Source organism: Typopeltis vanoorti, chromosome 20, assembly GCF_054136105.1.
Source record: "Typopeltis vanoorti isolate ZY-2024b chromosome 20, IOZ_Tvanoo_1.0, whole genome shotgun sequence".
Classification (NCBI taxonomy): Eukaryota; Metazoa; Arthropoda; class Arachnida; order Uropygi; family Thelyphonidae; genus Typopeltis; species Typopeltis vanoorti.
Genome location: NC_143568.1, coordinates 71072503 through 71086705, shown reverse-complemented (window position 1 = coordinate 71086705; position 14203 = coordinate 71072503). Strand labels below are relative to the sequence as shown.

General features: G+C 37.6%; 1 protein-coding gene across 1 annotated transcript in view; it reads right to left on the bottom strand.

Annotated features, from left to right (window-relative positions):
• LOC150095553 (proteasome adapter and scaffold protein ECM29) overlaps positions 1–14203 on the bottom strand; it is a 691438-nt gene that overhangs the window by 267235 nt on the left and 410000 nt on the right. Inside the window, exon 26 of the mRNA XM_090409825.1 lies at positions 856–973. Coding sequence (XP_090265951.1) covers positions 856–973 — 118 coding nt within the window. The remainder of the gene's footprint in view (positions 1–855; positions 974–14203) is intronic.

Genomic DNA, 14203 nt, shown 5'->3' with positions numbered 1-14203 from the left:
AACAAAATATTACATATTGAATACAAAAAGAACTTATGGCCAACCTTGTTATATAAACCACACAAAATAAATCAGTATAATAGCTATAAAATAAACATCCCCCCCCCCCCCCCACACACACGCAAAATTCATTAAAAGTACACTCGGGCTATTGTGGGAACCTTGCTTAAGAAACCAAGCATGGAACTTTTTCAAGAAATTTCAAATCTCCAATATGCAAGGCAGTACCAATTATATATTTGGTTTAATTCTTTATCCAAGTGTAAGCAAAGGTTGCAACTGAAGTATTTTCAGGACTGGGGCAACTCGTGGCAAAGGTCGAAACCAGTCTGGGTAGTGACTCTTCCCTTAATGCATAGCATTATACATGTCAGCAATGGAATACTAAGACAAGTGATGAGAAGTTATACCACCTTTGCCACGAGTTGCTCCAGTCCTGAATATACTTCAGGCGCAAACTTTGTTTGCTTACACTTGGATAAAGGATTAAACCAAATATATAATTGGTATCATAGCCAAGTGAAACAACTTCCATGCAAGACAGTAGTCATAAATCAGGCAATGAAATAATTCATTTGTCAGCTGAGAGATTCACAATCATACATGCTTACAGCAGGGTAGTTGGAGAGCAGCAATGCTGTCCCCTTGGCCAACCAGGCTAGAGTCAATATCTGAGGAAGAATTCCCTACTGTTAAAAAAAATCAATAAATAAAAACACAACTGGAAATTGCACAAAGCTGAAAATACTCAATAGAAAAAAGTGTGAATATTAGCATGCACATCTATTAAATTTTAACAGATGACTAGTGTCACTTTAAAAAGTTAAAAATGAATTAAAAAAATACATACTTTACCTTTCTGGAGTTCCAAATAGCATGGTGATTCGCTAAATGCATAAATTTATACACTAAATCTGGTTGATTGAGATCAGATGCTAATGAACATAATTCTTTATATGTAGTAAGGCTTCCCCTGAAATGCAATATTGAAGTGAAGAGCAATAATCAACAACAGAAATTTAATAAAGGTAATTTTGATATAATTAAAAAAAATTTTTTTTAGATACAGAATGTTTTCCAAAGCACAAAATAATTTATCAAGTCCCGTTTCATACCTAAATACTTCTTTTATTTATCCTCCAATATTTCAAAATGTTTTGATGATGATTAAAAGTTGGGAAGAGGTATAAGGACTGACACTAATGTCAAGTCTCGTAAGAATGATTTTAGACATTTAGTGTGGAGAGATAAGTGGACGTTATAGTTTTAATGTCAATAAATGCAGGGTTTTGCACTTTAAAGCACGGAAGTATCAGGCGCATACTGTAATGTGAAAGTATGTTTCGGGAAGGGGATGACATCTAGTGAGAATGGGTAACAAAGGCCTGAAGTTAAAAGTTTAAAAGACATGTTGCAAGAGTTGTCAACATGTTGCCACTCTGATAAAAAAGAACACTTGACAAGTAACAAGAAGGAAATGGTTATACCACAGAACAAGGTCTTGTTCAGATCATATGGACTAACAGTGCAAACATTTAGTTTCAGTTGTGATAAGGAAAAACTAGAGGGTGTAAAGATGAACGACTAAGGCAGTATCATATCAGATGAAGAGAGAGAGCAGTGATATGAAACTCTTAAGTTAGTGAGCAAGTTTTATCAGATTAATATGAAAGGGATTATGCATGCATTTAGGAGGGGAGGGGGGGGGGAAGAAGAGAAAAGGTGGTTTAGCCCTAAAAGTTGTGAGAATACAATGAACAATGGAGTGAAAATTAAATATTTTTTTTTTTTTTTTTTTTTTTTTTTTTTTTTGGAAACATGACAGGTGAGAGGAATGAATTGCTAGAGAGTGTTTGAATGGGACTTATTTCAATGTGCATCTATTTAAAATGATGCATGTAGAAGTTCATGGACTAAAATTATTTACGAGCCACTGTTTTGCTATTTCAAGCTAGCATCAGAGCCACTGTAACAATACAGCCAGCAAAGACAAGGAATGAAATGACCCTGACAGCATGGTCAAATGGCAAAGATACTGTCTATATACCTCAGCCATACTTTGGACTTGAGGTAGCAGAATTAAGTTTCAAAGATTAATATATAAGTTAGCAACAGGAGATGGAAGTGCAGCCCACCGCTACACCTTCAATTTGCTTAAATAGGCAGTTGTTGCATCTAAAATACCTCAATTTATTATTATTAAGACAGTGTTATATATGGTTTATTTATATATTTTATACTTAATTAGTTTGTTTACTTGATTATATCCTTTCTCATTAAAACCTTACTCAATTAAAATCCTACCAGCTACGCCATTGTTATATCGTTTTTCTCTATATATTCTGTTTAATATATATCTATTCTATCTTTCTATCGCTATTTTACTTCTTCAGATATTGGGCCTTTAATATGCTTACATCTATTTATATCTAGGACTGTTTCCTCTTTGGATACTGGCAAATTTTTATTATGCTGCACCAGCCAGTATCCTATAGTAGAAAAGGTTCCTACTCAGGGAGACAATAGTAGACTCTTAGCCGTTCTTACACAATACTTTATTTTAACGCTGCTGTATAGATTCAGACTGTTGCAGTCGTGACCTAAATCTATAATTATATACGCTTTCTAAATCCTTCCCGCCAGAATAGGTTCTATTTTTATAAGTGGTAGTTTGGAATCGTAATCAGGCATGACTCAGGTTCAGGTAAATATGACAAGTTTATTGGAATATCTAAACAGAATACAAAATTCATACACTCAATTATGACTCAATACTAAATGAAACTCGAGTTAAGAGGTTAATATATTCTAAATTAATTAAAGGTCATAAAGTATGCGAAACACAATAACTGGATGTTGGGATAGATAGCAAATGATATGAAGTTAAACTAAAATTCCTTAAGTATAAAGAGCTAATAAGCTTCATTTTGGCAATGAAAACATTATTTAAATTAAGGGGATATTAATTCTTATTTGGTTTTAAAACTGTGTGGGATTTAATATCCCCTTAATTTAAATAATGTTTTCATTGCCGAAATGAAGCTTATTAGCTCTTTATACTTAAGTAACTTAATGGTTGCACCTGTTTGGAAACTCGCATCGCAGAGTATATAAGTTCTTTTCACTATACATTTCGGTATTAGGTCTAGCTACTCACTAATGAAGCCTCAAAAAAGGCTGAAACCGGTCTGGGTAGTGACCTCCCTACCATAATGTAATAACAGCATACATTTCCTAGGAAATGTGTTTTTACATTATGAAAAATACCTAAGAATAGCGATCAGAATTTACCGACTTTGCTGCGAGACTTCCGGTATTGCACTATGTGCTAGGGTCACTTGCATTTGCTAATACCAGTGGTCACCGATACTTTATAGTTTACTATATTCGGCAAGAAACTCTCTTATTCCAATCTTTGAGTTTCTTATTCGGTTTTAAAACTGTGTGGGATTTAATATCCCCTTAATTTAAATAAAATTCCTTTCTGTAATGCTATTCATAAGATAATATAAACAAACATTCTAATGTTATTCAGTTACTAAAATCCACAATTCTAATCTCATTAAGTTAATCCTATCACATACAATTACTAAAGATCTTTTCCAAACAATTCTTCTTACTCTCTCAAAGGAGGTTAACTTTCCAATTAGAGACTGTCCATAGAGAAATTAAGAACAGTAGAATACTGTTCTTAATTTCACATTCACAGACAATCTTCTCTCTTCTAATGAATTTTATACACAAAATAGAGTAATCTCACCTTATCGAACTTTTATGGCGTCTTTCAGTACCACGTGTACGTCTGGTTACTTCGTGTCTATTGCCTGTCCATACGGCAATGTAAAGGTTACGCTATCTTCATTATTTCTGCCGAAAACGGACTTAAATCTTTGCATTTCAGGAACAACTCGATGGGACCTCTCAGCGATGGCTTGATTCTGCTAGGACTGGAAATTTTTACCTTCAGCTCTGCATAGAATCCTTCTCCATTTTCAAGAAAGCCTGCTGTCCAACATCTTATCTTAGCATAGACACTTCATCCCCCCTTTACGTGAACTCCCGCTAACTTCCGAGCCACCAAACAGGAAAACGATATGACAAGAGACCCCCGATATGGCGCTCATCCCCTTATATTCCTTGATAGAGTGTCCTCTTTTTCGGAGTCCCCTTTGCACACGACCCATCTCTTTTCTCCCCTTGGGTTCATCCCTTGCTCTCCCGACACTGTTATGCTCTTGCAATCCCAGAATTCGCATCAAAGTACGTTCCATGTATGCTACTGCCACCAGTGTTACGCTGTACACGTGTAGTTTTATACCTTCCAAGAATTATTATTTAGTAACTATTTGATGACTCACAGTTATTTTTACACAGCTTAAGTGAGGCTTAAATTAAATCAGATTATCTCTCTTTTAAGACATACTCAAAAAAAATCTTATTATGATCACAACAGCTTAAATATATGGTACATGAAATAAAGAATATAAATTTTATACATAAAGTGAAGAAGTTTCACTTTTAATTTCAGCTGATGTGCAGGTATTTCTTTTTGTTGGTAAGTTTAATATGTTGGATTCTGAATGAATGATTTCTTTGCAAGATTCCTTCATTCAGGATCTAACAAAGGCCCCCTCTTTTTATAAAAAAAGTTTTTCCAATTTCTTTATAAAAACTCTTTTTTTTGCTTCTCCCTCAATCCTCTGGGGATGAACCTTGCATTCTTTCTGGTCCTTAGGTCACATCTAGATTGGACAAACCCCTTTTTTCTGTCACTGGCTGTGCTTCCTTCTCTTATCTCTGTTGATCTTAACATGTATCCCACATTACTCAGTAAGGAGTAATGTGGAATACATGTTATCCTTCCGTTTCCATTTGACTACACTGCTATCTTGTAATGTATTGGACCAAATTCCATTTTTATCTGAAATATTCACAAATTTTGCACAATCTGTATGTGTGCAGCCTTCATAGCAAGAGGTAAATCCCAAACTAATAACTCACTTATTACCCTTCTAAGCTTGAAAAGAAAACATAAGAAGTGGGCATAAATTAAGTTCTGCTTAGATTGTACATTTACTTCGCATCTTCTGTTCCTGTTTCACCTTGAATAGTTAAAGGAACCTCTAGATCTTTCAAATCTCTCAATTACATTCATAGCAATTGTTCCCTGACTACTTTCCCCTAATTTCCCTTCCTCTACGCTTTGATCATCTACTACTTTGACGTTTGTTATGAGGTAAGTCTCAGTCTGGCTGTTGTCTTTGGATGTTGAAGTCAGAATGGACTATCAACGACTTCCCCTGTCTGGATTCTCCTATTATTTTATACGTTACAGGGGATAGTTTTTCCTGGATTACAAAAGGTCCAACTGCATTCCTTCCAAACCTGCCCCCCCCCTTCTTGTTCACAGAGCCTTGCTCCAATAGGACAAGGTTGCCTGGGTTCAGGTCCTTGTACCTCCTTAATCTATTTGCGCGATTCCTGGCCTGCTGGGAGCAGACCTCACTTGACCTGACTACCATGTCATATGCTATTTTGTTATTAATTATTAAGTCATTTAGGTAATCGTCAATATCAGGGAACCCCGAGTTCACACAGGAGTCCCTGAAGTCATTGGGAAATGTGAGCTCAAATCCATAAAGGATAACAGCAGGGGCTTCCTTAATGGCAGTGTGCAAGGAGGTCCTGCAAGCAAGCAAAGTATGAACCAAGAAAGCATCCCAATTTGAAATGTGAGCATCGGCTAACTTGCATAGGGTGAGTTTTAAGGTCCTGTTTAACCTCTCACACATCCCATTTCCTTGGGGATGGTAGGGTGTGGTGAAGTTTTTTTATCCTCAGTAACTTGCACAGCTGCAGCATGACTTCTGCAGTGAAGTTGGAGCCCTGATCTGTAAGAAGCGCCTGTGGCATTCCATACCAGGAGATGACTAATTTAAAGAATTTGTTGGCCACTGTTTGAGCCATCTGATCTTTGATTGCTACCACCTCTGGATATCGGGAGAACCTGTCCACTATCACTAAGATGTATCTATTTCCCTTCTTTGTGACTGGGAGGGGTCCCATGATATCCATGGCCACAGCTTGAAAAGGGCGAGAGGGAACTGAGATCGATTGGAGGTGGGCCTTACCTTGGATGCCAGACTTCTTCTGGCACAAGTGACAGGAGGACACATAAGACTCAATGTCACCTTTCATCCCCTTCCAAATGTACCTGTTCTGCATTCTGCTCCACGTTCTGTGCACTCCCTGATGACCCGCCAATTAGAAATCATGGAAGGTGTGGAGAACCCAGGGAATCATGAGCCCTGGAACTACAATCTTGTTCCTCCAACTTCCCGTAACTCCCTGCCTGGATAATAAGAGTCCATCCTGATTAATGTGTAAGGTATGGTGGAAGGACTTGTTATCTGTTGTTGTTACATTCTGAATGAAGAACTTTATTAAAGAAACAATTCATTCAGGATTTAATAAGTCAGAAAAATCAGCTGAGAGAAAAAACTTGTACTCAAGCAGAAGAAATAAAGTACTAACTGTAAATAGAAATACCTCCTTTTAGTGGAATTGTATTACTATGTAAAGAACTTCGTGTATAAATTAGTATTATATGAATGCATCACGTATACAATGAATGGGTAAATTAGATGTAAACAATAGTCCAAAGGTAACGGGCGGGCCTGAGGCATTGGCAATCTCGAAAAGTGATGTACATTCGTTTCCCGGAAGACACTACCAGAGGTCTTGCGATTGTGCCGACATTCCCGCGGACGAAGAAAGCAAGAGGGCGCTATCGCAGCTAGTAACAGGATGCTAAAAAGGGGGTAAGTGAAGGGGGAATAAAAGGGTTTGCACCCTTTTCTCAAGGCTTCTTTTTTTCGCCTAAGGGATGATGATTCGACTTCTCCTGTGGGCCGGTAGTTCATGATAGTGTTTCCTGGCGATTGTACGATATCAGACGATGCGCCTTTCTCTTCGATGTCTGAATTTCTGACGGTACTAAAGCGTGAGATGTCGGCATATGCTGTCATCGCTCCTTCGCTGAAAGTTCCTACGGAATAATATTGCGGACGTGTCCTATGAAACCGGGAGTAGATACGATGATGGCCCGAAACAGATCGAGAATAGACTGGTAAGGAGGTTAATATAATTTCTCGTTTTGAACATACCAATATTGTTAGTTCTGGAGAAAGTTGAACTGTTTATTCTCATTAAATATTTTTCAATTTTATGAGATGGCATAAAACCTGATAGTTGCAAGCGAAATTATTCATGGAGTGGCTAAAGTACTTTTGTTATATTTGCACATGGTTTACATGAAAGTTCAGATATGAAGAGTACAAGGGCATTTGATCAGAAATATGGATTTCTGATTCAATTAAAAATCATAGACTGGAATATTTTTTATGTTACTCATGCTCACAAAAGGTTGTAAAAATTGTAAAAACCTTTTATACATTAATGAGTGAACTAAGTGCCAAGAAACTAAATACAGAAGTTTTTCAAGTGTTCAATTAGTAGAGGTGTGGTCTCACACCACTTATAAAATTCATCTGTCATCTAAAGACATTCATAAACATCTATCTCCTGCCCGGCTGAGAAGGAAAAGAAGGCAGTAGCTGTAATAATCAAATTAGAAAAAAAAAAAAGTCTAGTTTTAGAAGTACTGCTTTAGCAGAAACAATATTATTATTTTACTTATTTCCTTAAAACAAAAAAATAAAATGAAGTAAACAGATTTACTTCATTTTATTTTGGACTTCCCACGAAAAACTGCAAATAGAAAATAAGAGGAAAAAAGTAGCAAATTTTAATTTAGCTCCTGGCATGGAGAGAGGAACAAGGATGTAATTAGAATACTTAAAAATAAACAAATTTTGAATCGATCTTACATAATATGTTTCAGAACGTTTTCACCATATGTAATTATGTAGCACCTCCATAGCTCAGTTGGTATAGTGAAGCTCTTTAGCTGGAAAAACCTGGATTCGAATCTGATCTAGTCATCTAGGAAGTCAAGAACTTTTATTATTACTTTTTTGATTCAAGTTAACAAGTGAGTTAACTTGAATGAGTTAACAAGTCTCATACAGATGAGAAAGGGTTTTCTTTGATCCTGAAAAACTCAGGTTTTTCATTCCACAAAACAGGCAAACCCGTTGGACAACTGTACACAATTTACACACACACACACACACACACACAGCATATAGGATTAACCACTATAATAAAGTCCTATTAGGTTTATCGAAGTGAAGTTACTTGGCCATGACAAGCCTAATGAGCCTAACATGAAAAGGAACATGAAATGAGGTAAGCATACAAACACATAAAATATGATGTATATATATCATGTGGAGGCTTAATGGCAGACCATGTTGTATCCAAAATATGGTCTGCCAGGCCAGACTAACCATAGTTGTGATTACAGATGAATGATTAAATGGAGGTTTAATGGAATATATACAGCATTCGGAAAGGATAAAAACTGATTTTAATACAATCATACATCTGCAATCACGACTATGGTCAGTCGAGCCTTGCAGACCATGTTTTGGATACAACCCACAGGATCTCATGTAAAAAAAACCCACCATGCTCATCCACAGTAAATGCAAAAAAAGAAAGGTTATTTTTAAAATGCAGCAGCAATCAGAAATCAACAAAATCACAATACGGTTGCATTAAACTTCTGATAATTTGGGAAACATTAATTATCAGAGATCCCACTTTACATTTTAGACCACCTGCAATTGCCCATAGAGAACGGACCACCTAGATAGAACTTTAGAGTCACCACATTTAGCTTAGTATTGGCTTCTATTTCAGTGTTACATTAATTTTTTGTAATCCCTGAAGATGTCTCAGTGACAGAGATGAAATATTGGAAGTATTAAAATCAGTTTTAATCCTTTCCGGGTGCTGTATATATTCCATTAAGCCTACAACATGTCCTCACAGCACTTAAGCCTCAACACATGGACTGTATATACATATAAACCTATTCGGGGTGCTTAAGGGTCAAAGCTGTATAACTGAGAGGAGACCTCCACATATTCTTTAAAGGAATGCGGAGAACCGACCAGGGCTTCTGAGCTAATGTCCAATCCTCACCTTCTCGAGGTGCACCCTGTTGGGTATCTACCTGGATACTGAACGAACGAGCATGGGCTAGATTTTTGGGATTTAGCTGACCAAATTGTATTCTTATTGGCTTAAACCAATATACAAAATGATGGTACATGACAAAATTTCATACCAGTTGAAGCGTCGCCCGGTTAAACAAGGCCCCCGTTGTTTTTGCCAGGGAACCAGGGAGAACAGTGAAAAGTCAGCTACTGGAACAAATCTGAAAGCACACCCCAACTCAACATCACCAGAGTTAAAGATCGGTACTATCAACATAAGAAGCCTGAATGGCAAAGAAATGGAGCTAGCTGAGGAATTAGATAACCACCAGATCAACATTATAGAGGTGACTGAAACAAAAAAGACAAAAACTGGTGAGATCTTTCTGAGCAATAAATACACAAAATGTTATATTCAGGAAATGACAATCAAGGAAAAGAAGAAGTAGCCATAGTATTCAACACAAAATATAAGGCTAATCTTCTTGAATGGCATTCAGTCTCAAGTAGAGTGATGTGGGCAAATATCAGAATGGGGAATTGGACAATGAGACTTATTTGTGCCTATGGCCCCACAGAAGTTTCTACTAAGGTAGAAGTGGAGGAATTTTTCGATGCTTTAGACAAAGCAACTGACACAATGAAAAAGGAAAAGTTGGTTCTTGTTGGGGATCTAAATAGCAGAGTAGGAAATGATTGTCAGACACACAAAAATATTTTGGGAAAATTTGGAAAAAAGAGCAAAGCTAATAATAATGGCAAATACCTGTTGGATTTCTGCTCAGGACATGGACTGGTTATTACTAACAGAATGTTCTAATATAAATATGTGCACAAATTCACATGGAGAGAAGAGGCAAGGAATAAGAAAGTCTCAAGACTATGCTACTGTTGATAGTGATGTTTTCTCACTGGTGCAGGACACCCGAGTGTACAGAGGATTTGAAATTGGAAGTGATCACTATTTAGTCTTAAGCAGGATAAAACTGAATTTCATATTGAAAAGAATAACATGTAAGAAAGTTTTAAAGCGAATAAAAGTTGAGCAGCTCTGAGATGTGAACTGTAGACTAAAATACACAAAGATTATTGAAGAAAAAATGAAAAAGTTTGAGAACAGGAATCAAACCTTGGAGATTCAGTGGCAAACTCTGAAGAAAACATTGACTGATTCTGCCAGAGAGGCATGTGGTGAGGTTGTCTGCAAGGATAAAAAAATCAGAACTCCCTGGTGGACACAGGAAGTTAAAGAGGCAGTGAAGGAAAAGAAGAAAGCATATCAAAAGTTCCTGGCAAATAAGTCAGCTTTTGCTCTTAGAGAATACAGAGACAAATGTAAGAAAGCGAACCACTGTGTAAAACTAGCTAAACAAAAGTCATGGGAGGACCGCAAACCTGCTATACTCATCCGCTCTACAAAAGATCAGCTCCCTCCTCTCTCAGTGCCTGGAGTCTATAAAGTACCGTTCCTGTAAACTGGCATACTTTGGACAGACTGGCAGATCAGCTACTATCTGCCTGGAGGAACATAAGTCATACATCTGCAAGCACGACTATGGTCAGTCAGGCATGACTGACCATGTCTTGGATACAACACACAGGATCTCATGGAAATAAACCACCATGCTCCACCACAGCAAATTCAAAAGAGAAAGACTATTCTTAGAATCAGCAGCAGCAGCTCTCAAGAATCAACCAATCTTAACAAATATGGTTGCATTAAGCATCCTAAGATTTGGAAAACGCTTATCACCAGTTGTCCCACTTTACATTCAGGGCCACCTACAACCACCCTTAGAGGGTGCTCCACCTAGATAGGACTTTAGTGTCTCCCACGTGGTTGAGCTTAGTATTGTTTGTTATTTCTTTTTATGTTACATTAGTTTTTTTGTAATCCCTGAAGATGTCTAATTGACTGAGACGAAATAAAGGAAGAATTAAGTTCTGTTTTTAATCCTTTCTGAGTGCTGTATACAATCCACTAAGCCTCCAAAATGATGTTCTCACAGCACTTAAGCATCTACACACAGATTCTAATCATTCATGGAGAAGATCTAGCTCGCAAATCCAGACAATAGTAAGTCAAAACTACGACTATCTAGGCAACTAAATAGGCTGGCCTTTTTAAAAAGATGTCAGGATTCAAGAGTAATACCGAACTGTGTTAAGCTAAAGATCAACTTTCACTCCAAAAAAAAAGCCCTAAGCATTTATAACCAAGCCAGCTTAGCACTACTGAGGGAACAAATTCCCCCTACTCGTGCAACCCTGTCTGTGATGAATGCCACCATTGGCTTCTTACAATCCGATCTCTCCGCTGTACTTAACCCTGAACATTGGTCTATTCTTTCTGGCATCTCGGAAGCTTCTGCACAGAAAGAATTTCATAAAATAAACATATCAAGAAATTTAACTATCTTTGTAAAACCAAGCTGCAACCACAAATTCAACAGCTCCAGACAGTAGTTAACTTATAGTCCAAAAGGTTCAACAACGATGCCATCAGTGCCCAAAGCCTCATCCACAATTTCATGGTAGCTCCGAAAGAAGTGCCGGTGCTTAATGTGATGTTCAACGTCGAATGCGGGATCTGTTGCTTAGCGCCGGAGATAGCAAACAACATAAGACTTGATGTCACCAACATCCTTGCCCAGTCTTCGCCTCCAAAAAGTAATGTATCATCCTCCCAAAGCACTGCTCTCATGAAATTACGAAAAGAAAAAAGTATCATCATCACCAAAGCTGATAAGGGTAATGTCACAGTCATTCTTAATGCAATCGAAAAATGGAGATTATCCTCCGAGATCGCTCTACCTACACCCTGCTAAAACACGACTCCACAAAAACACAAGTTAAAAAACTAAAAAACTTACTTAAAAAAGTGACTTACTGGCCCCCGGAAATTACGAAAAAAATCAAACCATTCTGTTCCCGTCACCCCAGAATATACGGTTTACTAAAAATCCGCAAATCCAGTTCCCCCACTAACACCTATAGTAGATGCCACTAACTCATCTTGCTACAAACTGTCAAAACAGCTGGCCAACTCTCTGACCCCCCCCCCCCTCACTGGACTTTCCACATCCTATATAAAAAAACTCTACCCATTTCAAAACCCTCAGAAAATTTAACCTTAAATAACACAGACATATTGGTAAGCTTTGACATCTCCTAATTGTTTACCAATATTCCCTTAATTGATACTTTAGCACTCTTAAAAAACGTTTTTCCTTCTGACATCTTAGATCTCTTTTCCTTTGCCATCTATTCTGGTTATTTTTCTTGCAAGAACAAAATCTATAAGCAGATAGAAGGAACCGCCATGGGTTCCTCCTCTCACCCACCTGCCAATTTTTATATGGAAGATTTGAAAAACAAGCCATAGACTCAGCCCCTCTCAAACCTTCCACCTGGCTAAGATATGTAGATGATGTGTTCTCTATTTGGCCTCATGGCCCAGACACATTAGAAGCCTTCCTCAGTCACCTAAACAGCCTACATCCAAGAATTCAGTTCACAATGGAAAAGGAAAAGAACAATTGCTTAGCCTACTTAGACACCTTAGTTACATGCATCCCCAACGGTATACTTTCCTTCACGGTATATAGAAAACCCATGCACACAGGCAGATACATCCACAAACGCTCCCACCATCTCCCCGCTCAACAATATGGCATTATTAAAATTCTTACCAAGGGACCCACAATCTTTGGTGGAACTGCCCTTACAACTGAGCTTGACCACATACACAAAACTTTCCTCTCGAATGGCTACAGCGATCACAGCATTAGAAAAATAATCAGTTCCTCCCCCATTCTCCAGTCTTCTCTTCAAAAACAGTTTAGAAATGCCATCACCATACCCTACATCTGAAAAAATAGCCAAGATTTTAAAAAAATACAACCTACCCACAGCATTTAAGATCCAGCGCAAACTTGCTACCCTCATCTGCTCTACAAAAGATCAGCTCCTTGCTCTCTCAGTGCCTGGAGTCTATAAAGTACCCTGTTACTGTAAACTGGCGTACTTTGGACAGACAGGCAGATCAGCTACTATCCACCTGGAGGACCATAAGTCATACATCTGCAAGAATGACTATGGTCAGTGAGGCCTGACTGACCATGTCTTGGATACAACCCACAGGATCTCGTGGGAAAAAAAAACCACCATGCTCCACCACAGCAAATTCAAAAGAGAAAGACTATTCCTAGAATCAGCAGCAGCTCTCAGGAATCAACCAAAACTTAACAAATATGGTTGCATTAAGTTTCCTAAGATTTAGGAAACGCTTATCACCAGTGGTTCCATTTTACATTCCAGGCCACCGACAACCGCCCTTAGAGGGTGCTCCACCTAGATAGGACTTTAGTGTCTCCCACGTGGTTGGGCTTAGTATTGTTTGTTATTTTTTTTTATGTTACATTAGTTTTTTTGTAATCCCTGAAGATGTCTTATTGACTGAGATGAAATATAGGAAGAATTAAATTCTTTTTTAATCCTTTCTGAGTGCCGTATACAATCCATTAAGCCTCCAACATGAAAATTACAGAGGTATTTTCCAACTGAGTGTTCCTGCAAGATCTATGCAAGTATAGTTGAGAAACGGTTGAGAAGAATTGTGGAAGAAAAGCTTGGTGAAGAACAAGCTGAATTCAGGCCAAATAGAGGCTGTCATGATCAGATCTTCACTTTACGACAAATAGTTGAGAAAAACAAAGATCTGTTTTTAAGTTTTGTTGATCTGGAAAAGGAATATGACAAGGTGCCAAGAGAGAAACTATTCAATATGCTACAGTTATATGGTGTCAATGGTACATTATATCAAGCAATACTTAGTCTTTATTTGAGTTGTAAGTCAGCAGTTAGAATTGAAGGAAGTACAGGAAGATGGTTTAATGTTAAATCTGGTGTCAGAGAAGGAGATATACATTTATCCCCTCTGTTATTCATTATCTATATGGATCACATTATGAAGGAAAGTGGTATTAAACATGATATCAGAATTGGAGATGTCAATGTCAGCTCTTTGCTTTATGCAGATGATGTTATACTTCTAAATAAATCTGCTATAAGTTTGC